The sequence below is a fragment of the Peromyscus leucopus genome, chromosome 7, assembly GCF_004664715.2.
Source record: "Peromyscus leucopus breed LL Stock chromosome 7, UCI_PerLeu_2.1, whole genome shotgun sequence".
Lineage (NCBI taxonomy): Eukaryota > Metazoa > Chordata > Mammalia > Rodentia > Cricetidae > Peromyscus > Peromyscus leucopus.
This window is the reverse complement of record NC_051069.1, coordinates 34,182,772-34,210,480: the sequence shown is the minus strand read 5'-3', so window position 1 is coordinate 34,210,480 and position 27,709 is coordinate 34,182,772. Positions and strand designations below refer to the sequence as shown.

Sequence of the window (27,709 nt, the reverse complement as noted above, 5' to 3'; positions counted from 1 at the left end):
TTTGAGATTTGTTGGATGAAAACTTTGTGAGATAATTTAATATGGATACTCCAATTAGCGGTAAAAGTTGTAACAGTGTAAACACACCCCTTCTCTGGAGAATTAGAAACAATGGAAAAGTTATTTTGAATATTTATGAAGATTGTCCAATCTATGAGAAAAGCCTTTTATCTCAAAGTAAGAAAATTACAAATGAAAGAAAAACTGAAAGCTCAGCTGATTTAAATAAATATAAACTTTGGAGTGAAAACCAGTGATGCCAATGGCCACCAGCTAATCACAATACACAAATCAACCACTTATACTAAATTTCACAATGCTTAAATACAAAGTTATGATAAAAACACTAAAATTGTGAATACTTTTGTAGCACAAAGCTTTCTGTTGTTCTTTGATTAATGATCTTCAGCACAAATGTCTTTGGTCTGTTTGCCCAAAGAGGAAAAAAAAAAGAATGCAATCTCCAATTCTTGGACAGAAGTATAATAATTTGAGTTTGACCACAAAATTTCTTTCAATTGCTTGATTTATTCATTGGTTTAACATTTGGATGTTTAAATTTTCCCAGCTGAAACGAGAGGTTTTACTGACTACAGAACTATAAAGAATCCGCAAATAAATGTCCAGAGATCAGAAAACTTTAATTGTCCCCAGATATTCTAGGACAATTAGAACTTCAGGAATTAATATTTCTTTATGATAAATAACTTAAACCTATCCTACTTAGGGAAATCTAGAAATTTTAATTTGGAGATTTGAATACTGGGGTGCTTTAATTTTCACTTTATTTCCAAATTCCTAACTTGAGCTTCAATTATCATTCTTTCTTTATTCTTAATCAATCAATTAATTAATTAATTAATTAGCTTATGTGTGGTGTGTACATACCACAGTTCATGTGGGGAAGTCAGAGGACCACACTGGGAATCAGGTTTTTTTTTTCCTTCTCGTATGTGGGTGCTAGGAATTGAACATAGGGCATCAGCCTGAGGAGCAGGTGCCTTTGCCTAATGAACTATCTCATCTGACCACTATGTTATTTTTTGATTCCACCCAAATGTAGCCATTCTCTTTTCACAGCCCAACATCATTGGCATATACCTGTTGAGGACTGTAGCTTTTCTCAAAAATTTGAAAGTGGAAGATAATACACACAGAGATATAAATTTACATGGCAATGTATCTTCTAAACCCTGTTAGAGAGGGAAGTCATAATCTGGATTTGCGTCTTGGAGAGCATGGCGGAATGTTGTTAGGCTCTCTTCTTTCCTATTCTCATCTTCTTAAGTATCAAACACATGAAAACATTTCAAATTCACATTTTTATTATTTTTGTACAAAATCTGGCTTTTTGAGCCAGTCACCTCTAAACTACCTTAAATCACAACAAAGAGTGCCACTAAGTTATTTTCTAGTGGAAAGTTAAGCAACATTTAACATGAGAAATGTGTTAATCATCTAAAAACAAAGGCAGTAAGATTTCAAAATGGAATTTTTTTTCTTTCACATTTACTGACACAAAAATATTAAGTACATTGAAAAGTACTTGGGACTTTTTATTGGAATAACTATAATACTTTAATTATCAACCTTGTTGCACATTAGTATACAATCCATGTCATAAATATATATATATATATATATATATATATTTATATATTTATATATGTAAATCTAGTGTGAGTTTGGGTACAATGAAAAATATTAAAGAACTATAACAAGAAGGCTCAATGTTTACAACAGCAAAACGGGTTGTATTTAAATGGTCTTTGTGAAACTTGCATATACCTGAGATATTCATTTTTGAAGTTTGATGACAGAAATAGTCTCATTTGTATGTTCAGTGAAATATAATAAAAGAATCACACATCCCATTCATTAGCAAAATATCATCTTAGCATTTGCTTGATAGTTTAATGAATAATTTATCTTTCCTAAAAGAAAAAAATCAATAATAACAATAAAATGCAATGAATTAAATTTTTTAACATGATAAAACATATGTACTAAATGATGACGAGAAAGGAATAGCTATTATTAACAAAACCTGAAAACAAATTGAGAATATACCTAATAATTACATGATAAAATAGGAAACATATTTCATCTAATATTTTAATAAAAAGATAAACATCAACAAAGCTACAGGAAAGTAGAGATGCTGTTTCTAACATAATTTCCACCTGCTCAGGGTTTTCCTAAGGGCAACTTTAACATCTTTGTTCCTCAAGCTGTAAATTAATGGATTCAGCATGGGAACCACATTGGTATAAAAGACAGAAGAGATTTTTCCTTTATTCATGGACCCAGCCGAGGAGGGTTTAAGATACATAAATGCACCTGATCCAAAGAACAGAGAAACAGCAATTATGTGGGAACTGCAGGTGCTGAAGGCCTTGGACCTGCCCTCAGCAGAGTTTATATGGCAGACACTGGAGACAATGAAACCATAAGAAATAAAGATGGTGATGCTGGTCACAATGATGTTGATGCCCACCACAATGAAAACCTCCAATTCATTGACGTAGGTGCTGGTGCAGGAGAGCTGCATCACAGGGAGGATGTCACAGAAGTTTGATTGATGGTGTTTGCATCACAGAAGGTCAGTCTCAGCATGCATCCTGTGTGAGCCATGGCACCAGAAAATGCCATCAAATATGAACCAAGCATTAGGTAGGAACATATTTTAGGGGACATAGCAATATTATATAAGAGCGGGTTACAGATGGCCACATAGCGATCATAGGCCATCGACATTAACACATAACACTCAGAAATAACAAAAAATGAATAAAAATAGAGTTGGGTCATACAACCTATATAAGAGATAATATTCTTATTTAATATGAAGTTCAACAGCATTTTGGGTGTAAACACTGAAGAGTAGCAGAAGTCTATCAAAGACAAGTTAAAGAGAAAAAAGTACATGGGTGTATGAAGATGTGAATTAAGTCCAATTAGAATTATCAAACCCAAATTCCCCATCATAGTCACCAAATACATTAGAAGAAATAGGAAGAACAGAGGTAGTTGGAGACTGGGCTGGTCTGTTAAGCCAATCAGGATAAATTCAGTCACAAAAGACCTAATTCCAACAGCCATTATTTTCCTATTGGAATCTGCAGGCATTGGTCAATGCATTACACTGTAAGACAAAATATCTGTTTCCACATTATATTTCTTTCCACCAATGTATATTCACAGGAAATTTTCAAGTCTACCCCAGGCTCAAACTGTAGAATCTGCCTTTCTCATGGCAGTGAGTGCCATAGAGTTTCCCTTATTACAGTCTTTCCAAGCTAAACATGTCAATGTATCTCAGCTTCTGAAATACTGAATGAAGGCTGGGTCATTTCATGTAAACATGACTGTTTACAAACCAAGGTATAAGGAAAGTATGACTGGACAGAAACACCTTTATCTCATCTTATTATTTCTTCTTTTACTTGATTAAATTGCTTTCTAGAAAAAATAGCAATAGAAAATTTAACAATTAATATTTATATTTGTTCAGATTAGATAGATGTAGAATGAAAAATTGAAACATTATCCATGCACAAGTAAGGACTCTGAATAAAGGCAAGGTGAGAAACTACTGTATGTCACAGAATCAAATTTCAAAGTTTACATTTCAAAGTTCTGTACTTGGAGAAGGAATTTATTTATACTATGTTTTAAAAATATCTCTACTTTCTATCTGGAACATGTTCATGTCAGGTTTATTTATATCGCAAGGTTTAAAAATGGGAAAATTGGACCTGTCATATATCTCTGAACTTCTATCATAAACAAAGACATTAAGGTACATAGAGTTTATAAACTCACCATTGTTGAGCCAGAAAAGATTGGTGTTTTCTTATTGTTACTTGAAATGAAAATTTCAGCATTTGTGCATTATGAGGCTCTTGTTGTTGTTTTTACTAACAATTTACAAAGTGCCTTGGAAATATTTATGGATTGTAACTTACATTTGCTGATTATGATCTTTCACTACTTATTCATAACAGTAAAAGTCTTCATATTGGTCTACTTGTCACTTTACAATATGGAGGAGTTTCAATGTAAGTGTAATGATATTAATGTAATATGCCAGGCTTTAAATGGAAAGAATCTTGTTAGTTCTCTTCCCTGAAGAATAGCATCTTGGTATAAGAAGGGCATAGAAGGATTTTATTTACACTCTGGACCAATCTCTCTTTAATACCTAAGGGACTCACAATTTTACAGAAATTTTTAATTTACCCTTGGGCTTGTAGAATTCCCAAGACAAACCCCAAAACAAGATTCCATCTCCATATTATATTCATATCTGAAGGGAAATATGTTGCATTATCTCATTACTTTCCACATCCTAAATAGGAATGTTTCTACATATTCCTATTCTATATTTCCTACTTCCTTTATCAGAAATATTTCAATAATTGCAGTAGCTCAGTTCAATAGTCTCTCATTGAATATTTCACTTTATTAAATTTCCCCTTTCAAAAGTTTTTAATTTTACAATGATTAGAAATTGCAACCTGGGGGTCCTTCTGAGAATTTAATCTAATTAATTCTGTCAGTTAAATTTCCTTTGCTTTGATTTGTGTTCAAAATTTATAAAGTAGTGACGGTGACTGAGAGCTCATATTTTGTCAGGTTGTTATGAAAGCTAAAAAATACTGTAAGTTAATTTGTGATAATATGATGGCACATGGCAAATACCTAAACACAATATATTGCTATTGCTCTTGGCTGCCAACCATAACCAGATGGAAAGACTATTTCTGAAGTATACATCTTGACTGAAGGACATAGAGAAATCAGTCTTGAAGAGAACAAGAATCTCTGTCTCTCTGTCTCTGTCTCTCTCTGTCTCTCTCTGTCTCGCTCTCTCCTAGCTTTCAGGGTTCTGGAAAGCTCTATGCAGAGGCAGGCGGATCTCTGTGAGTTCGAGGCCAGCCTGGGCTACCAAGTGAATTCCAGGAAAGGTGCAAAGCTACACAGAGAAGCCCTGTCTCGAAAAACCAAAAAAAAAAAAAAAAAAAAAAAAAAAAAAAAAGATATATTACCCACTAATGGAGCCTACATACAGCAATACCAACCTGCAAGGCAAGATATCCATACTGGTGCAATAATGCAAAAACTGTTTAAGGGTGTTTGTTGGGCCTGAAAAAATAGGTTTAGAAGAGAATTTATGTACTCATCTCATGCTGAGAAGACTCTTCTGCCAGAGCAGTTGCATTTCATAAATGAGTCACATAATTTGTGACTGGCCAAAGACCTCCTATATTTTCTGACTTACCTCTGCTTTCTCCTTGTCATGAGCCTCTCCCCTTTTTCTCCATCTGAATTCTTATGAATCTGCACACCTACATGCTGAGAAATATGTGATGTTAGTATGTGAATGGCATGTGGAAATGACTATACTATCCTGTTGAGCACATACGATGTTACTTGTATATATTTTTTAGGACTGATCATTTGACACTGGACAACCAATTGGGGTTCTTTTACCTGGGAGGATCGTTACCCATCATCAGGAAGTCTTGAAGTGAAATTTTTCGAGATCTAAAGACATTTGCAAATACTTATTACTCTACCTAGAAAAATCTTTTGTCATAATTGAGGACAAAATAAATATTCCAATGATGGAAACAGGCTAAAGGAATCTATGGTCACTAAGTCATCTCTACAGAATATAAATGAAGGTATCTATTTCAAATGAAAGCAAAGATAAAAAATCTGTAAGGATACAGGAAACAACAGGCCACATTAGGTCATTAGTTAGTCAAATGAGAAAGAGCAAAACAGCAAACAATATGAATCAACTGAAAGACAGGCATCAGTGCACATCTTTTACTAATGGTCTCAATTTTCCAATCAAAATATATTGACTAGTAAAATGAGTGAAAAGGGGACCAGTCTATTTGTTACCACCAAGAAATGCACTTTGCTTGTCAGTATATTAAATACGAGAAGAATCAATCAAGATAACATTTTAATTTAGACACACACGTGCACACACACACACACACACACACACACACACACACACCGTGAATCTACTCAATTTGATAAAACAAATATTACTAGATATAAAGACATAGGCTAACTCCCAAACAATTATAGTGGGTAATCTTAATAGCCTATATTCATCAGTAGAAAAGTCATCCTAAAAAAAATTAAACAGAGAAACATTTGAATTAAATGAAGGTTATGAACTTAGGTACCCCCCAGCTGGTAGTGCTGTTTGGGAAAGCTGTAAAACTTTTGGGAAATAGAACAGTGACAGGTGATAAGGGTCTCTGGAGGGAGTTCTTGAGGTTTTATGTACAGGCCCCATTTCCCATCCACACTCTACTTCCTGACATTGGGTATCATTAAGCTATGTGAATGAAAATGAGTCCATAATCTTTTGAGGAAGATTGCTATTGGTGTATGGAAAAGTACTTATTTTTATAAGTTGATTTTGTATTCTGGCACTTTGTTAAAAATATTTTGATCATTTCTATAAGTTTTCTATTACAATTTTTGGAATTTCCTATGTATAATAACATTATCTTCAATTAGAGATAATTTGACTTCCTTCCTTCCTATTTGTATCTGTTTAGTTTCCTCTTCTGATCTTATTGCTGTAGCTAGTGCCTCAAGCACTGTACATAAAAGGAGGGGAGACACTAGATATTCCCAGCTCACTCCTTATTTTAATGAGACTGCTTCAAGTTATTCTCCATTTTGGATGATGGTGACTGTGGGTTTATCTTATATAGCTTTTCTTATGTGTAGGTATGTTTCCTCTAGTCCTACTTTCCGTAAGATATTTATCATTTATTTTCACAGAGGTTTTTCTAGAATGATCTTATAATCTTTTAAAGATGACTTATTACATATATTTGTAGATGTAACCAACCGTCTTATTAAATAAGAAACACAGAAACAATGTAAAAGAGAAAGCCAAGAGGTCAGAGCTCAGAGCTAAAATCTCACCCTTCCTCCTGCTGTCCCAGCTTCGCGAAAAGAGACCTACTTCCTGTCGGTTCGTTTTTTTTATAGTATGTCGTTCTGCCTTCTCATTGGTTGTAAACCCAAACACATGACTGCCTCGTCACTGTCTGAATGTACAGCCCCCTAGGTCTTAAAGGCATATGTCTCCAATGCTGACTGTATCCCTGAACACACAGAGATCTTATGGGATTAAAGGCATGTGCCACCACCGCCACACTCTTGCTATGGCTCTAATAGCTCTGATCCTGAACACACAGATATCTATGGTATTAAAGGTGTATGCCACCACCGCCACACTCTTGCTATGACTCTAATAGCTCTGACCCCCAGACAACTTTATTTATTAACATACAATCAAAATAATATTTCAGTACAATTAGATTACCACCACATTTCCCCTTTTCTATTTTAATAAAAAGAAAAAAAGCAAAAGGTTATAACTAACAAAAGAAAAACTATATACAAATGTACAATATCTATATACAATATATACAAGTAATAAATACCTAAACAGGTATTTGACAAATCAGAGAAAATAATTCCATTATCTATCCTATTTTGGTAATTCAAAGATGTATCTAATGTACTTTCTATCCTAATTAATTTTCAACTATAACTAACTAATCTTCAACCATAACTAACTAATCTTCAACTCCCTCATATATTGACTTACATATGTTGAATCATCATTGTATATAGAGTACAAAGCCAAACTGGTTATGATGTATTTTTGTTGTTTTTTTTTGTTTTTATTTGTTGGTTTTTGTTTTATATGCTTGTATTTAATTTGTGAACATTTCACTGAGGATTTTTCATCTATGTTCATCAGAAATATTAGTTTGTAGTTTTCTTTTTTGTTGTGTCGTTATCTGTTATGAATATTAGGACAATATTGGCTTGTAGAAGGATTTTGGAAGGTTTCTTATATTTATTATTTTTGTATAATTTTTAAAAGTATTAGTTGTAAGTCTGACAGAATTTTGCTATGGATCTATCTAGGCCTGAGATATTTTCTAGACAGATCTTTTGTTATTGTTTTAATCTTCTTATTTATTATAATTCTATAATTCGTTTGAACTGTTTCTGGGTCAGGGTTACCTCACTCAGGATTTTTTTCTAGTTCCATTCATTTGCCTGCAAATTTCATGATGCCATTTGCCAGATTTTAAACAGCTGAATAATACTCCACTGTGTAAATATACATTTTCTTTATCCAGTCTTTGGGTGAGGGGCATCTAAGTTGTCTCCAGTTATTGGCTGTTATGAATAAAGCCACAATGAACACAGCTAAGCAACTGACTTTGTGGTAGGAAGGAGTGGTTATTATACATGCCCAAGAGTGCTATGGCTGGGACTTAGGGTAGATCAATTCTCAATATTCTGATGAATAGCCATATTGATTTCCTTGGTGGCTGTACAAGTTTTCACTCCCACAATCAGTGGAGAACTGTTCCCCTTGCTCCATATCCTCATCTGCATGAGCTGTCATTGTATTATTGATCTTACCAATTCTGACATGTGTAAGATGGAATATCAAAGCAGTTTTGATTTTCATTTCAATGGTGGCTAAGGATGCTGAACATTTCTTTAAGTGTTTCTCAGACATTTGAAATTCCTCTATTGAGAATTCTGTTTAGATCTGTTCCCCATTTTAAAAATGGATTATTTGTTCTTTGATATTTGGTTTCTTGAGTTCTTTATATATTTTGGATATTAGTCCTCTATTGTATGTGGAGTTGGTGAAAACATTTTCCCATTCTGCAGGCTGTCATTTTGTCCTGTTGACAATGCTCTTTGCCCTATAAAAGATTTTAAGTTTAATGAAGTCCTGTTCATTGATTGTTGATTTTAATGCTTGCACTCATTTGTGTTCTGTTCAGAAAGTCAATTCCTATGCCAAGGATTTCAAGACTATCCTCCACATTCTCTTCTATCAGGTTTAGTGTATCTGGCTTTATATTGAGGTCTTCAATCCACTGGAGTTTTATGCAGGGTAAGGAACATGGATCTATTTGAATTCTAGCCAGTTTGACCAGCACCATTTTTTGAAGATGCTGTCTATATTCCAATGTGTATTTATGGCTTCTTTACAAAAAACTAGGCGTCCATAGGTGTGTGGGTTTATGTCTAGGGCTCCAATTAGATTCTATTGGCCAATGTATCTGTTTTTATGCCGAAACCATATAGTTTTTATTACAATAGCACTGTGGTACATCTTGAAATCAGGGATAGTGATACTTCCAGCAGTTCTCTTATTGGTCAGAATTGTTTTAGCTGTCCTCATTGTTGTTGGTTTTTTTTCATATAAACTTGAGAATTGTTCTTTCAATGTCTGTAAAGAATTGTGTTGGGATTTTGATGGGAATTGCAATGAATCTGTAGATTGTACTAGGTAGAAGGGCCATTTTTACTGTTAATCCCACTGATCCTTGATCCTGGGAGATCTTCCTATCTTCTGATATCTTATTCAATTTCCTTTTTTCAAATTCTTGGAGCTTGCATCATACAAATCTTTTATTTGCTTGGTTAGAATTACCCATGATATTTTATATTATTGGCTACTGTGAAAAGTGTTGTTTCTGATTTCTTTCTCTGTCCATTTGTCACTTGTATAAGAAGGGCCACTGATTTTTTAAAGTTGATCTTTTATCCACCCACTTTACTGTAAGTGTTTATCAACTGCAGGAGTTCCCTGGTGGAATTTTAAGGTCAGTTATATATACTATCATATCATCTGCAAATAACAATACTTTGACTTCATCTTTTCCAATTTGGATTCTTTGATTGTCTTATTACTCTTATTATTCTTAGATTGTCTTATTATTCTAGCTAAAACTTTAAGTGTTATACTGAATAGATAGGGAAAGGATAAACAACCTTGTCTTGTTCCTGATTTTAGTGGAATTGCTTTGAATTTCTCTCTTTAATTTGCTGTTGGCTTTAGACTTACTGTAAAGTGTCTTTATTATGTTTAGGTATATCCCTAATCTCTCCACTACTTTTATCTTGAAGAGTGATTAGCTTTTGTCAAAGGACATTTTTGTGTCTAATGAGATGATCATGTGTTATTTTTCCCTTTCAGTTTATTTATATAATGAATTACATTGTTGATTTTTTTATGTTGAACCATCCTTGTATATGTGGGCTGAATCCTCCCTGATTATGGTGGATGATCTTTTCGATGTGTACTTGGCTTCAGCTTGCAAGTATTTTAATGATTATTTTTGCATCTATGTTCATAATGGAAATTGGTCTACAATTTTCCTTCTTCATTGAGTTTTTATGTGATTTGGATATCAGTAATTATGGCCTCATAAAATGAATTGTGAAATTTTCCATCTGTTTTTTGGTTTCCATCTGTTTAAGGAGTATTGGTGTTAACTCTTTTATGATAGTCTACTAGAATTATATGCTAAAATTGTGTGGTCCTGGGTTTTTTTATTGGTTGGGAAACTGACTTATTGACTTCTTCTATTTCACTAGGCATTATAGATCTATTTAAATTGTTTACCTTATCTTTATTTTACTTTGATAAAGAATCCCTATTGAGAAAATTATCCATTTTTTGAGACTTTTAAATATTCTTTTAGTACAGGTTTTTTAAATTGCACTAATGATTATCTTGGATTTCATCAGTGTCTGTTGCTCCAACCCCCTTATTCTCTATCTTAAGTTAGTTTGGAAAGGGGTTTGTCTATACTGCTGATTTTCTCAAAGACTTTTTGTATTGTGCTCTTCCTATTTTACTGATTTCAGCTCTTAGTTTGATTATTTCCTACCATCTACTCCTCTTGTGTGTGCTTACTTCTTTTTGTTGTAGAGGTGTTGGTGTGCTGTAAAGTTGTTGGTATGAGACCTCACCATTTATTTTTAGATATGCACTTAGGGCTGTGAACTTTACTCTTGGCATCACCTGCATTGTGTCCCATATGTTTGGATATGCTGTGTATTAATTTTCATTGAATTATAGAAAGTCTTTATTTATTGCTATCTTGACCCATTTTTCATTCAGTGGAGAGTTGTTCAGTTTCTAGGAATTTGTAACTTTCTGTTGTTTAAATTCAGCTTCATTCTGTGGTGCTCTGATGACACGCAGGGAATTATTTTAATTTTCTTAGATCCGATGAGACTTTCTATGTGTCTGACTATATAGTCAATTTTGGAAAAGTTCCATGAGATTCTGAGAAAAAGATATATTCTTTTTTTGTATGTGTGGAATGTTCTGTAAATATCTGTTACGTTCATTTGGATTAGAGCATCTGTTAGATTTAGCATTTCTCTGCTTAATGTTTGGATGGATGACCTGTCAATAGGTGAAAGTGGGTTATTGAAGACTCTCACTATCAATGTGTGAGGGTCAATGTGTGATTTCAGCTGTGGTAGTGCTTCTTTTACAAAGATTGATGCCCTTGTGTTTGGGCATAGATGTTAAGAATTCAAATGTCATTTGGTGGACTTTTCTTTGATGAGTATGTAGGATCCTTCCCTATCTCTTTTGAATAATCTCTTTTGGTTTGAAGTCTATTTTGTTAGATATTAAAATAGCTTCTCCAGTGCTGGACTCCAGCTCTGGATGAGAGCAGGGCCTGAAGATGGGTTGAAGCAAGAGCAGCGATGGAGGAATCATATATGGGATAGATACTTCTTAGTTTCACTTTAGGAGACATGGACAGAGAGGAAGTAGACAGGAGTCATTCCTAGTGGTGGAGAGGTCACAGAAGAAGATGTAAGGAGTTGGCAGGAGAAGGAAGTGAGCCAGGCCATGGTGGTTTGGAGAATCTTGCAGCCTGTCTGACTAACATCCAGTGTTTCTTTATTTATACAGAATTTAGTAAGCAAGGATACATTCATGATGTTTCAAAACATAGATAATATCATTTTTTGTTTTGGACATGTGTTCCACTTCCTTTTGCTCATTTTTAGTCATCATTAAATTATGACAGAAGAGAGTTTCATTTCCAATCATTTTCTTCAAGTTTTGATACCATTAATAAACAGAGTTATCACTCTTACTCATTAATCCCATAACTTAATTTTTGAGAATCTAGAAGTATATGATAGCCTTTTCTCAGGCTGGTAGCTTTGGTTGATTCAAGGACACTAGACCAAAACAAAATCTTCAAGCCACCATGGGCATTTTGTCATGTCCCAAGCAGTGTATCATTAACTCTTAGTGGTCAGAGTGCTCAGGAAAAATCCCCAGTCTAAAGCTGCTGCAGTTATTATTCAAATTCTGGCATAATATAATTTTCAAATTTATATCTTTATAGAATTTGTCTATATGTCTAATCCTGGCATTCTGTTGTTCCTTGGCCATATGGCATTATAGTGGGTCTGTATGAGCTAACTTTTCTTTTCTTTTTTTTTTGTGGGGGGGCGGTTTCAAGACAGGGTTTCTCTGTGTAGCTTTGTGCCTTTCCTGGAACTCACTCTGTAGCCCAGGTTGGCCTCAAACTCACAGAAATCCACCTGGCTCTGCCTTCCAAGTGCTGGGATTAAAGGCATGCACCACCACCACCCAGCTAGTTTGTGTTTTCTTTATTGCTTCTGTTTACACTTTCAGATCTTGAACAATATAAGAGTCCAGCTCTGACCTGTCGAGGGTTCTTGAGGGGAGGAGAGAGGAATGAGGAAGTATTAGACAGAAATACAGATGTAGACAGTGAGAAAGGCAGAGACACAGGATTGCTTTGGGAGGACCCTGGGTCAGTAGCCAATCACCCAGAGTTTAATCATGATGGAATTTTTATACGTCAGCAAGGGGAGGAGCAAAATATCTGTCCCTTTGATGGTCAAGGTATAAAGTATCAACAAGTGTAGACCCTTCAAAACACCTGGTAACCATACCCTCATGCAAATCATCCCATTATGCAGTCCTGCTGTGTAAAGCAAGCTCAGACTTTCTGACCTTAAGTAATGACTTACTGGGGAGCCTCTGTGGGCCCCCACAGAACATTTTGTTTCACTTCCTTCAACTGTTTGTTTGTTTGTTTCTTGCCTTTTTTAAGGGATTTATTCATTTCACCCAATTTTTTTCCTAAAGGGATTCATTGATTTCTTCTTTAACGATGTCTATCAACTTCATATATTTACAGCTGCAATGGTTTTAAGGGTTTTGTTTGTTGTTGTTTGGTCTTGTTTTTGCTTCAGCTATATTGGAATACTCAGGGCCTGCTGTGCTAGGATATTGGGACTCTAGTGAAGACATATTGCCCTGGCTGGTATTGATTGTGTATTTATGCTGACATCTAGGCATCTGGGTTTATGGCAATTAAAGTTCTATGTGCTGGTTTCTGGCTTTGTCTTGGTTGAGTGAGTGGTTTGTTTTTTGATTTATTTTTTCACTCTGGAGTTTTCAGAGTGTCATGGTTGTGTGTTGTTTGTTTTACTGACTTGCTCTGCTTTTCTGTTCACAGGAAATGCCTGATGATGTTAGAAGCTGAGATGCAGTGACAAGTTAAAGAGGGACTTCAGTGAGGAGGGTGGTCTGTGGGACTCACAGGAGACATGGGAAGAGAAGACGGGAAGCAGCAGTTGGTAATCTGTTGTAGTTCTATGGAGGAGACTGAAGGATTGTCTCTAGGGGAGCGGAGAGTAGAGAGCGTCTAGAGGCAGCTCATCAGACTTTCTGGCAGGTGTACCATGCATTTCAACAGAGGAAGAGTGCTTGAGTTGGGGTCTGGGATAGAGAGCTGAGGTGTGGGAGGAGGATTATGACAGGATAATCTGTAGAATCAATAGCAGACATGGCAGAGAGGCAGCAGGTGGTGATCTGTTTCAGGGCTAAGGAGGAGCCTGAGGGATTGGGTCTGGGGGAACAGAGAGTGTGGAAAATGTCTGAAGCCAACCTATCTGGTCTTCTGGCAGGGATGGCCTGTGGTTGAGCAGGGGACATCTGCCTGAATTAGGGGCTGATATAGAATGATGGTAGGGGAGGCTAAGAGAGGATGGTCTGTGCATTCCACAGGAGATGTGAACAGGAAGGAAGGGAGGCTGAAGCTTGTGTTCTGTTCAGTGCTAGGGAGGAGCCTGGGGGATTGGGTGGGAAGAACAGAGAGAACAGAGAAGAATTTGGGGCAGCCTGCCTTGTTTTCTCCAGATTGTCTTTTGTTCTTTCTTGGGCAACAATGTGTCCTTTGGAAATGTCAGTGCCTTCATGATCTAGGTGTTTTTATTGATTGGCTATTAAATACAACCCACATTGCAGCTGTAAATAATATGCACTTGACCCTCTTTTGTCAATTTGTAGTGTTATATTTATTTCACAAATATTAGCCAGCAGATGAGGAATATAAGTATTACATATGTACAGTATAGAGCTTTAGGGATTATACTTACTCTCTACTCTTCATAAAGCTTTGGCCAAAATTATATCCTTGAATAATATAGCCTAGCAGCAGATTGAAGAATGATTGAAAATGTGAACCCATTTTTATTTTGGGAGGAGAGGGAGAACAACTCCAGGAACTAATGTAATGAATTCTAGTTGAAATTCAATTGAGAGGTTCCTGTGCTAACTCTAAAAGTTATTATTGTGAATAGTAATAATCATGGGTGTATCTCTAACTACATTGTGTGTTAAGATTGATTCTTTAGGTATCCAACAACAATTATGGGGTAGTACATTTTTCTTTTTTGAGTAATCTCCCTATTTATTTTCATGGTTACATTTTCTGCTGCAGGACAGATGGATTATGTTAAATCACAGCTATGATATTGGTTATTTATTTTTCCTAATTATACCCATTGTGAGTTAGATGAGGTCATAGATTAATATATCATATAATCTCGAAAAAGTAATGATTTTTTTAAAAATACCTTTTCCGAAATTCATTGAGTGTCTTGGCTGTCTTAGAGTGTTTCAGTATGTATACACATTATCTTCAAACTTTTAAGTGTTTCATTAAGATCTTTCATAAATTTCATATTAATTTTAGTGCAAGATGAGAAGTAGGGATATACTTCTCTCATTTAAATGTGGATAACTCTAGCATTGGAAGCAAGCAATATGAAAGGAATTTGATTCAATGACTATGGAAATTTTTTCCAGGACATTGCAGCTAAGTCATATAATTTGGTGCTGATTTTATTTTCTTGTAATTCAGTTTTATGTATGAATCTTTACCTAGAGAGTATGCAATGTATTTGTGCCACTACAAAGGTTAAAAAATGTCACATTGAACTAAACCAAGTTTATTAAAAAAATAAATTCTTAGTAATTTGAACTTATGGGTTTTTTTGCTATTTTCTTACATATAACTTGAAATTAGATTAACGTTTTGTTCACAATCGTGAAGAATACAGAAAGACTAAAGGTTATAAGTCTATATATAGCTTGAAAGAAAACATTTAATACCATGATAATGTATATTATTCAAACATGCAAAAAAACATTAGTCATTGTGATTTGAATGAAAATGGACCCCATAGGCTCTTAGGGAGTGGCACTATTAGGAGATGTGGTCTGGTTACAGTAGGTGTGGAATTATTGAAGGTAATGTGTCACTGGGGTGGGCTTTGAGGTTTCAAAAGCTCAAACCAGGCCCAGTGGCTCACTCTCTTCCTGCTGCTGTAGATCCAGATGTAGAACTCTCAGATACCTCTCCAGCATTATGTCTTCCTGCACGTTATCATGCTTCCCACCATAGTGATAATAGACTAAACTTCTGAACTGTAAGCCACCCCCAATAAAATATTTTCCTTCATAAAAATTGCTGTGGTCATCATGTCCCTTCACAGCAATAAACCCTAATACAGTCATAATTTCAGCTAAGACAGTTGAATTGCATAACATAAATTAAAGGAGAAATTCAATAGATAAGCTTACTTTACAAATAAAAATTTTACCTATTATATGTGATGTGATTGTGACTTTAAGTAGTGTGAATAACTAAAATGTTAGTTCTACAAAGGATGCTGTCACACTCCCACACCATGTTAAATAAAGACATAGTGCATTAGCTTCACCTTAGTTTCAGTTCAGATTTAGCATATTATTGCCAGAAGCCTTGTACTGACCATTGACACTTTTTTACTCATTGATATCCAAGAAGCCCAGAGCATCATATGGGATGCTCAAGAACTATACCACTGAGCTGTATCCTTAGCCCTTGAGAATAAACAATAAAATTTAAAGGAATTGATTCACAATCATTTACCTATTGTCTAAACTATATTTTAGATTGTAACATCAGGGTCTTTACATTTCACAAAACCTTAAATCCTTCTACCTCAGCCTTCTTACTGCTGTGACTATAGTTATGTGTGATCACAAAGGACTAGATATGATTTAAATAATTGAACAAAATAAACTGAAATATTGATGGAACATTGGTATCTTCATTAGCAGCCCCTTAGCGATGACCAGATAACTTAAACACCCAATTTTTAATCATACATGCTTTGGGAACAAATATAAATCAAAGTGAGAAGGTAAGATTGTTAGCACACAATCTTATTTTTTCTTATACAGCTCCTGGAAGATTTCAAATAGAAATCTCACCTGAAAAAACAATTCCAGAACAATCCCCATATCTGATACTTGATATTTGTAGAAATGGACAATATGCATCTGTAATTTCCCCAATATCATACAACATATCCTGAAATCAGAACTGTATACGACAAAAATATCCATTCTTTGCTTTAATTTACATACATATTACACTTGTGATGTTTCCAACCAATGATATCTTAATCTGGACATAATTCCTTCTTAAATTCAAGAGCACTAGTGATTGTGGCTAACATTTTACTAATTCCTCAAATACAATAATGTTCTTTTTTTTAAAAAAAAATTAACTTTTTATTGATTCTTTGTGTATTTCACATCATGTATCCCAATTCCACTTATCTCCCTGTCCCTTCACCTCTGCCATTTGTCATTGTGAACCCTTTCAAAAGCAGCAAAATATAAAAGTATAGCCAAAAAACAAAACAAAACAAACAAGCAAAAGGTCTTGGCATGGAAGCTATAGTGTGGTCCAGTGAGTCATACAGTATACCCTTTAATCCATATATCTTTACTTGTAAGTGCTCTTTGCAATGGATTGTTGATCTGGCTCAAGACCTCTGGTTTCTTCTGCTCTATCAATACTGGGCCCTTAATGGGTCTCCTCTGAGAGGCCCTATTGCTGTCCTGTGTCATGGAGATCTTGCTGCCTTCCTGCTTCAGATCCAGCCCCCTCACATACTCTAGCAGTTCATAGATGAGGTGGATATTGGGGTGGGCTAACTCATAGCCCTCTTCTGGGCCTGAGTGACAGCTGGCAAAAAAAAGAACAAAAAATATTATCTTTTTCATTTAATTATAAAAATTGTAAGAAAAAATAAATGATAGTTTAATTAAGTGTTCATCTAATTATTCTTTAGCAATAAAAAGTTGGGAGTCAGATATCAGAGTAAGAACCTGAATGATTAGAGAAGAGGAAGAAAAGTGACCAGTGACCTCCTCTTTCTCTTGTCCTTGATCCAAAAGGGCCAAGACTCTCTACAAGCCCTGCCCTACTACTTCTTGGGTCTCTCTCTCTCTGTCCCTGGTCTTCCAGATCTCTATGCCCCTGGACCTCTAAAGACTCTAGGGCTAATTTTGGTAAGCTTATAGTTAGCTCCACCCTCTGACTCAAAGCAAACTTTATTGGCAGTTTCAGAAGTGTCAGAATGCAATCAAAGCATCCTACAACAGTTTAACCATTCCTATTTTACAGAAATGAACATGGAAAACAGGGGTGTTTGGTAACTCATCTGTCTAGCTACATATCCTCTATTCTTATTATAATGAGTGTAAAAATCCTTGGCATCATTGATATACTGTTATATTTAAGGACTGAGTAGTGCACTTGCTTTGAATATTTAAATATTTATTATAAATATTTGGCTGGAGTGTGTAGTGGTTAGAATAAGAATGGCCCTCATAGGATCATAAGTTTGAATGCTTGGTACCCATTTAGTAGAACTGTTTGGGAGGAATCAGGAGGTATGGTCTTGATAGAATAACTGTTGTCTTAGTGGAGAAGGTGTGTTACTAAGTGTGGGCTTTGAGTTTTCAAAAACCCAATCCAGGCCCTGTCTTGCCTGCAACTTGTGGATTAGATGTGATCCCTAAACATTGATACTGCACCATGCCCACCACCCAAGGGCCCCCTGCTATGTTGTTCATAGACTAACTGGGGTTCTGAAACTGTAACAAGCCACCAATAAATAAATGCCTCCCATTAAAAAATACCGTGGTCATGGGCAGCACAAATTGTTAGAAGGTCTTATTAATAAAAAATCTGGAGCCAGGTTTTGGGGTGAACGCTGAAAGATCAGAGAAACAGAACCAGCCATAGCTAACCTCACCTTGCCAATTCCTCAGCTGATCTTGTTTCCACAAACTGGAAGCCTCTGTGTCCTCATCTGAATGGATCTCAGCTGAACTGCTGCTCAAAAGCCTAAAAGCTTAACAAGGCTCTAGTTCCTGGTTTCATGCTCTATATATCTTTCTGCTTGCTGCCATCACTTCCTGGGATTAATGGCATATGTTACCACCATGCCTGGCTGTTTCCAGTGTGGCTTTGAACTCAGAGATCCAGATGGATCTCTGCCTCCAGAATGCTAGGATTAAAGGTGTGTGTGCCACCATTTTCTGGCCTCTATATCTAGTGGCTGTTCTGTTCTCTGACCCTAAGTAAGTTTATTAAGGTGCACAATGTATTGGGGAATACAGTATCACCACAGTCATGGTTGTTCATCACAGCAGTAGGAACACTAACTAAGAAAGGGTGAAACATGGTAAAAGTGATTCTGGAGGGCTTGAGTGCTGATCAATGGCAGAGTACTTACTCAGGGGCAGATTTGACTTTGTGTGTTTGATTCAGCACATTGAAAATAAATGCAGTAAAAAACACAATTTCTAAAAAGAGGTATGGGAAAATATGAGGAGAGATGATACACTAAATATTTTTCCACATTTTTGAAAACTTTGAAAAATGTATAAGAAAGTTTTAATGGGACTCTGTGGAATATTACTCCTAAAGATTCACAAACAAAACAAAAAGTAACCAATACAAAAGATTTCCCTTATGAGATGAAGGTCAGTGGGAGATGGGAGTTCATAATGGCATAAGTACAGAGGATGTTCCAATCCCTAAGAGAAGGTCATACCTTACTCCCTTAGGACATGAAGATATATCATGGCCTAGCATGCAAAAGAAACCACCTCATTTCATTTTTACAACTGGCATCTGTGCTCTGGGATGAGATTGAGGAAGATTTTACTTTGGGTTCTCAGGCAAGTATAGTAAAGTACCTAAAATAAGTAAAATCTTCCTGTGTATCATCCAATGGCCAGAGTGAACACAAGAAAAGTGGCTTACTTTTTATCTAGGGCTTCAGAGGCTGAAAGATTTACATTAAACTTTATGAGAAGCATTTCAGAAAGATTTTCAAGAAATATGAGAAATTAATTTTTGTCCTCATATTCTTGGAATCCAAGAAACACTGAGTCTTGTATCTTGATACAGTCCTTTGAGATAACAAGGGCAGGTAATAAAGAGACAGCACTATTTTCTCTCCAAAGCATGGTAAATTAATATTTAATATTTTGCATCTTTTTGAGATTGTGATACAAGCTTTTCATCTCTTCAAACTATCTCATATAACCCACTATGCGCTCTTTCAAGTTCATGGCCTCTTTTTTTAAATTAAATATATATAATATATACGTATATATATACATATATATTGGTATCAGTGCACATATGTATATGTACACATGCATAGATATATTCACAATTAGCTCAGTCTATATGTTATTTGCATGCATCTTTTGAAATTCATGTTAATGTCAAACTTTCATGTGAGGTCTTTCTTGAGACATAATCCTGAAATATGAAACAAATCATATAAGATTTACAACTTGTTTTGAACAATTTATTCATTGTAAGATGCCAAAATTGAAGCTAAGGCCTCCCTCCACATAGACTTGCTTTTTTTATGTGTTTGATATGAACATAACATAGATAAAGTGAGAAGACAATTGTAAGATATAATCAGTTCAGACTCAAGTATACGACAAAGCATTGCTAAGCATTCCTAACATGCTGAACACTAGGTATCCAGAAATTAATCGTACTTTATACTGAATCATTTTACACTTTGATTAGCATCTCTTCACTTTGCCTCATGTAGACTGTAGCAAACATGTGGGTGATTTCCAGGCATTCCCAGTGTATGTGTCTCATGTGTGATAGAACAAACACTTGTAAATTCTCTGTGGCACTTTACTTTCACTCTTTCTTTTCTATCTCCACAGATTCTCTTAGTGAAGAATGGTTCTGACAAATGGTTCTTCGGTAACAGAATTCATTCTCTTGGGTTTAACGGACAACCCTGACCTCCAAATACCCCTGTTCTTAGTTTTTCTAGTAATGTATATGATCACTGCCTTGGGAAATTTGACTTTGATCATTCTAATTGTTCTGAACTCTCACCTTCATACCCCCATGTACTTTTTCCTCTTTAACTTGTCTTTCATAGACCTCTGCTATTCTTCTGTTGTTACACCCAAAATGCTGATGAACTTCTTAGTAAAGAAGAATGTTATTGGTTTTGCAGGATGTATGACCCAGCTCTACTTCTTTTGTTTTTTTGTCATCTCTGAATGTTATGTGCTGACTTCAATGGCCTATGATCGCTATGTGGCTATCTGCAATCCACTCATGTATAATGTTGCCATGTCCCCTAAGGTCTGCTTCTTTCTTATGATTGGTTCATATTTGATGGGGTTTTTTGATGCCATGATCCACACCGGATGCATCCTGAGACTGACTTTCTGTGATGGGAACGCAATCAACCACTACTTCTGTGATCTCCTGCCTTTGATGAAACTCTCCTGCACCAGCACCTATGTCAATGAGATCGAGATTTTCATTGTAGGGGGGAAGGATATTACTCTACCCAGTATTGTCGTCTTTATATCTTATGGCTTCATCCTTTCTAGTATCCTCCAAATAAGATCCACTGCTGGAAAGTCCAAAGCCTTCAGCACCTGCAGTTCCCACATAATTGCCGTTTCCATGTTCTATGGATCATGTGCATTTATGTACCTAAAACCCTCCTCAATTGGATCTTTGAATGAGGGAAAAGTATCTTCTGTTTTCTATAATATTGTGGTCCCCATGATGAACCCTTTAATCTACAGCTTGAGGAACAAAGATGTTAAAGTTGCCCTGAGAAAAACTCTGAATAGAAAAAAGTTTTGATGACAAACATACTGTCTTACAGTCACAAATGCATGATTTTCGAGGTATAGTGCCTGCTTCATGATCTTATTTCTTCATTATAGTGGGGTAATTTATATTTTTCTTTGCCAACATGCTGTTGGAAAATGGTGTTCAATGATATCTCTTTAAAATGACTGATTGCATATTCAGTACTTTCTCCATTGATTAAATACAACTCTCAAAACATTATTTTGTAACATTAGTCATATGCATATTGTAAGAATATACCATCATAGTTTGATGATGTATTTTTTCCACATATATATTTTTCCACACACATGTGTGTGTATTTGATGAGCCAAATTCTGGAGTTTAATGAGATTATTAGTCCTTGGCCTAAAAAAGCTTATTAAATATTAAGTCCAGAGTAAACTATTAGTCATGATTTGAGTCTGTGCTTTTTAACATTTAAATCTACTGCATTCTTAAAATACTTTTTTTTAGTAAAACAAAATATGGGATAACAGTACCCTTTTGAATTTTGCTCTTATTTCATCCTGAATGTAATACTAATTCACACAACATTTGTTTCTTTATTTTCTTTTTTTTCTCATATCCCTCTTTGTTTAGAAAAATGAGCTGATATCTCTTTTTGAGCAAGAGGATGTATTTTTTTTTGCCAGTACATCTGGCAAAAAGAAAAGGTTGGGTGAAATTAGGAACTGGTATTTCTTTCCAAAAGATTTTGAAATGCTTTCAGAATCTTACCCATCTGCTGACAGTGCTTATTGCTGTGATTTCTACTTGAATGATTATTTCATTTTCAGAGTCTCTCTTAGGATCTTTCAGTGTCTTGGTTTCTTTGCTGAGCTTTTCCTCCATGCTTTTCAGTTTCTTCTCTATGTCTTAAACAGATTTCCTTACTTCACACATCTTCTTGGTTGAGTCCTCTATATGGTCACTGATCCTTTTGTAAAGTAAGACTCTTGAATTCCTTCTGACATGGCTGCTGAATGTCTTTATTTTCTCTTATTGGCAGTATTGTAAGTGTATCATGATGGTGCAGGGAAGGTTGAGACTCACACTTAGGGTTCTTATTCTCATAAAATAATTTAAGAATAGACTCAAAGAAAAATTTGGAGGCAATTTTATTAGGATTTAAAAGGGAAAAAATATGGCAAACTGTAAGTCTCAGCAGCTGCCTGGGGGAGAAGAATGGAGAAGCCATACTGTTTAAGCCAGCATGAAGTTCAGACACATAACAGACTAGCAGCCACATGGCAGGGGGGTACTCCAAAGAAAGCCTAATGAAAAAGCTCAAAATGTTGAGAAAACCAAAGCTTTAGATAATGTGTGCTTTGAAAAGAGACAGAAAGAATATAATATTTTTAAAATAATTTAGAAAAGTTGACAGATTTGGGAATCTGTGTGACTATGACCCAATATGCTACTACACTAGGAGTGAGAATCTGGGAAAGATTAGCCTACTGTCTCATTAAAGGACTAATTATTCTACCTATTCTTTAGCATAGCTTAAGGTAGATCTCTTTCCTAGTGTTGGTCTCCTGTCCAGGTGACTCACCTGGCCCAACTCTAAGGTCTGCAACTGTGATGGCTATTCTTGGTTGTCTGTTAGACTATATGTGGGATGAACCATAATCCAGACACTAAGGGTACACTTGTGATCAGATCTTGAGTCAAGAAACAACACGTCTTCAATCCATACCTTGTGTCAGGAAGACAAAGACTTTTAATACAGAATTGGAGGCTGGAAGACACATGCGATTAATCCAGACCTTGAGTCTGGAAGGCACAACTTTAATTGGCTGGAAGCCTATATAAGGACAATCAAATATGGAAAGTTTTGTTCTTCACTTGCTTGCCCTTCCCCTGTTAGCACTTCCATTTCTTCACTGGCATTGGAGCCTGCTTCTTCAGGATTCCAGCATATACAGAATACAAGCTGGGACACGCAGCCTCTTGGGACTGAGCAGCTACTAGATTCTTGGACTTTCTATTGATAACTAGCCATTGTTGGACTGTAGCCTGTAAGTCATTCCAATAAATTTCTGTATATATGCATACATATGTGTGTGTGTGTGTGTGTGTGTGTGTGTGTGTGTGTGTGTGTGTGTGTAGAGACAGAAAGAAAGAGAGGGAGAAAGGGAGAAATGGAGAGAGAGAGATTCATTACATAAGTTCTTTGACTCTAGAGAACCTTAACTAATATGCCAATCAAGACAGATACTCTATTCTCTTGACTAGAAAGGATTTTTAGTTTTTATTTATTGTTGTTGTTTTTTGAATGTGCTTTACTGCTACCCAACAATGGTTTTGGTTTGTTGCTGTTGTGTTGTGTTCATATAATGGGATGGATGTGTGTTCCATTTGAATTTTCCACTTTGTTTATTTTGTTATGTTTTATGGGATTCTTCTTACAGGAAATCCATTCTTCTTCACTAGGAATTGGGTTTTGCTGCTATTTAATGAAGAAGGGGAAATGGCTGCATATCCTGTTATGTGTTTCCTACAGTCATGGAGTGGGATTGAAATAGGAGGCACTTGCACACATCACTTGTGTCTCTGGTAAGACTCAGGTACAGAGGCTTTAGACATCGATTGAAGGCAAATGTCATCAGGGATTCTATCTATGAAATGAATGGTGGTATGAGGTTGTGAAATGAGGAATAATAAGGAAAGGGAGAGCAGAGCATGTATTATGAATGAGGGAGAAAGTACATGGTTTGAGGTTATGAGAGGTAGTAAAGTGATTATTGTAGGTGCAGAAACATAGAAAACAATATTTTGGTGTAGAAGGATATCAACAAAAGTCATTGCTTCTGAGATAAAAGTTAAAACAGCTGCTTCCTAATTAGAGTACAAAATTATTAGGAACTTTATTGACAAATACAGAAAAAAAATCTAAGTGTAATTTCAAAGTGACAAAATTTAGTAATAACATGAGATAGAAAACATTATGTCAGTATACTATACTTCATGCTAGAATAGTAAGTATGCTCCACCCATGGGCTGTCATTGGTATCAGCATTCACAAGAGGAGAGAGGACTGCTCTTTTAGGTCACTTGAGTCCTTATGAGGAGAAGGATTTCTGTGAGAGTAGACTACTTTGGACCAGAATTCTCTTGCCAGTATTTCCCTGCTTCCAAGCAAGTTACAACTTGTCTTTCCCCGGTGAACAGGGAATGAACATTACATTAGCAGGGCTTTCTGTGGCTCAGCAACTGATGATGTGTGATAGTACTGCACACCTAGTAATGGTGTACTGGCAGAGTATGTTCTGAATTCCTATGGATCTTTCCTATGTGCAGCTTGCATCCAGCAACAGCTGTTTTCACTGCATTGCTGTCTCAGGTTCACATCAAGTTGTGCCCTGGAAGCAATATCAGTGGTGGCAGTAAGGGACCCATGAGGCACCTCAAGTTCACTCATGGGAGAAGTCCGTTGGCACGTACAGTGATGATTTGTTAGTCTTTGGAGGAATCTGGGTAGCAGCTTGGAAAAGCGACACAAGACCTTCTCCTTTATTTAACTAAGATCATCTACTCATGGTTTTTATGTCTCCATCTTACATGGAAATCCTAATGTATTTCTGTGGATTTCTCTCTTTGGGGCAATTAATAAAGTAAAATCACATACTATATTGTCCTTTCTGATTGTCTTCTTTCACTTAGTGTATATGTTTGCAAAATTTATCCAAATTTTAGAATGAACCTCTGCTTCATTCCTTTTTATGGCTAAATAATGTTCTGAAGAAGGGATATAGCACATTTTGTCTATCCATTCAGTAGTTAACATATAGCAGAGTTAAGTTTATACAAAATGAACCCCATGCTTTCTTGTGAGATTTTTGTTTCATTTTGTCTTGTTTTGACATTTACTATTTTATTGGTTTTTGTTTTGTTTTGAGAAGGAACATAAAGTTGAGTGGATAAAGAGTTTAGGAGATCTGGAAGGAGTTGGGAGGCAAAATGATGAAGAAAATAAAATACATAAAAAAATACTTTAATAAAAGTATAAAAACAAGCGTTTTAGTGACTTATGAATAATGCCCTAATAAATACACATATAAACCTATACCCAGATTTATTATGTGGCCTTCTTTCCACTTAGTATATATTTAGAGATAGAATTGGTATCACCCATAGTAACTGTTTCTACCTTTTGGAACTGTGATTCTGGACTATTAAACCAAGTTTTTTTTTTTTTTGTTTTATTGCTCATGGTTGTGAACAACATGTGAAGGAATGTCAGACCTGCTCCATTTTCATAAACATTTGTTAAGGTTCTTTGCAGCATGAATCCTAATTGGTCTTAATAAAAACCAGAGCCAAATATTGGGGTAAATGCTGAAAGATCAGAGAGATAAATGAACATGCCATAGCCACCTCTCACCTCGCCAACTCCTCAACTGAAAAGGACTGAGTTCCTTTCTCCTTTGCCTTATGCTCCTTTCTCTGCCCAGCCATATCACTTTCTTTCTCAACCTCCCTAGTGCTAGGATTAAAGGCCTGTGTGCCTCCAAATTACTGGGAGCAAAGGCATGAGATCCCAAGTGCTGGGATTAAAGGTGTATGCTACCATTGCCTGAACTCTATGGCTATCCAGTAGCTGGCTTTACCCTCTGATATTCAGACAAGCTTTTTTTTGTTAGATCATACACAAAATATCCTCACAGTCCTTCTTTTACATTCCCTATCCTAGGGTTGGTTTTGGTGGAGTTTATAATAAAACCAGCTTAAACTGAAGTGAGTATCCTGTGAGTTTAGCAGTAGGAGGTAAAATACTCTGAAAAAAATATTTTCAAACCAACTGCAGGATGCAATCCACTGGAAGATGTAGGAGTAATGTCAATACTCAAATACTGTCTGTTCCCATTGTCTGTGATATTTCTCAGGGTATCAGGAGAGGGCATCCATAAAGGAGATCCTCACAGAAATAGCAGCATTAGGGGCAGCAGCTATGAACCATTTAGAAATGGAAACTTGGAAATCCCACTGAAGACACACTGAATCCACAGGCTTTGAGAGGAGTCTCAGTTGTCTATAAGTAAACTTGATTTTCATGTGTGCTCAAGGTTAGCATAAGGCAATCCTCTGCCAAGATCTGCCCTGTGAACATCAACTTTCTTACCAGCTGGTTATAAAAGTCCCATCAAGCCTTGCAATGAGGACGATAAGGGGGAAAAGGGCATTTTTTTGGTTTTTCAAGACAGGGTTTCTCTGTGTAGCTTTGCGCCTTTCCTAGAACTCACTTGGTAGCACAGGCTGGCCTTGAACTGAAAGAGATCTGCCTGACTCTGCCTCCCAAGTGCTGGGATTAAAGGTGTGTACCACCACTGCCCGGCAAAAAAGGCAATTTTTGAAAGTAACAGTAATTAATTGGAAGAGACTAGCAACTCCTAATATTGAGACAACATTTAATACCAATCATTCATAACCAATTATGGACACAGAAAAATTGGCTAGAAGCAGATGGAATTTTTGAGAGAATTTCTAAGGTTTTAATGTAATTTTATTTACACTCACTGATCTGTATTCGCTAGGGAAATTTTCTATACCAAAATAGGATGAGCAAGCCATGGGAAACAAGCCAGTAAGCAATATTCCTCCATGGCCTCTGCTTCAGTTCCTGTGGCTAGGTTTCTGCCTTGAGCTCTTGCCCTGGCTCCCTTTGATAATGAACTGTGCTATAGAGATGCAAACTTAAATAACCCTTTCTTTCTCAGGTGGCCTTTGCTCATGATGTTCTACCACACCAATAGAAATTTAGGTAAGACATCATGCAGGAGTAGATAACACAACTCCCAGAAAATTATATATTTTGCCAATTGCACAATACCTCCTTATAACTCCTGGTTAAATATAAAATAAAGGGTACTGCTGTTGGTCTTGCTGGTCAACTAAGACTACGTCTTATTGCTGAAAGCACCATTGTAGCTGGGGTTTTCTCCAGTTCCACTGGGGCCCACAGCTGCTCAGACCCAAGTAAACACACAGAAGCTTGTATTAATTAAAACTGTATGGCCTAATGTCTCAGGCATCTTGCTAGCTAGATCTTACATCTTAAATTAACCCATTTCTATGTCTATACCTTGCCACGTGGTTTGTGGCTTATGGGAAACTTTATATCTTGCTTCTCCTGACTCAACTTTCCACTACCCAGAATTCTCCTCTCTGTTTATTCTCCCTATGCTATACTTCTTGCCTGGCTACTGGCCAATCAGCATTTTATTTATCAATCAATCAGAGCAACACATTCACAGCATACAGAAAGACATCCCCAGCACATCATGCACTTTAATGATAGGACATAGAGAAATCAAACTAGAACTGAGCTGGAAGCATCTACCCTTTTGGCTAGTTTTGTGAATGCATAAAATGTCATACAGAATACTGGGAGAGAAAAGTTACCAACACTCACCCAAATGTGAACCCTAGAAGCTGTAATATCTTCCTGCCAGGCATGATGTTCTCATTAGCTCAATAGCAGCATGACT

The 27,709-nt window shown here is 36.0% G+C and overlaps 2 protein-coding genes across 2 annotated transcripts; one reads left to right on the top strand and one right to left on the bottom strand.

Moving 5' to 3' along the window:
* Nucleotides 1-151: 151 nt before the first annotated feature.
* Nucleotides 152-11,914, bottom strand: LOC114687619 (olfactory receptor 8B3-like). The gene is given in 4 exon segments (XM_028862210.1): nt 152-171; nt 2,188-2,574; nt 2,577-3,085; nt 11,880-11,914. Coding segments are annotated over 4 exon segments (951 nt in total).
* A 7,298-nt stretch (nt 11,915-19,212) lies between these two features.
* On the top strand, nt 19,213-21,230 carry LOC114687616 (olfactory receptor 145-like). Its single transcript, XM_028862206.2, has 2 exons — nt 19,213-19,258; nt 20,282-21,230. The coding sequence occupies exon 2, from the start codon at nt 20,298-20,300 to the stop codon at nt 21,228-21,230; it is 933 nt and encodes a 310-aa protein (XP_028718039.1). The 5' UTR covers nt 19,213-19,258; nt 20,282-20,297.
* Nucleotides 21,231-27,709: the final 6,479 nt, after the last annotated feature.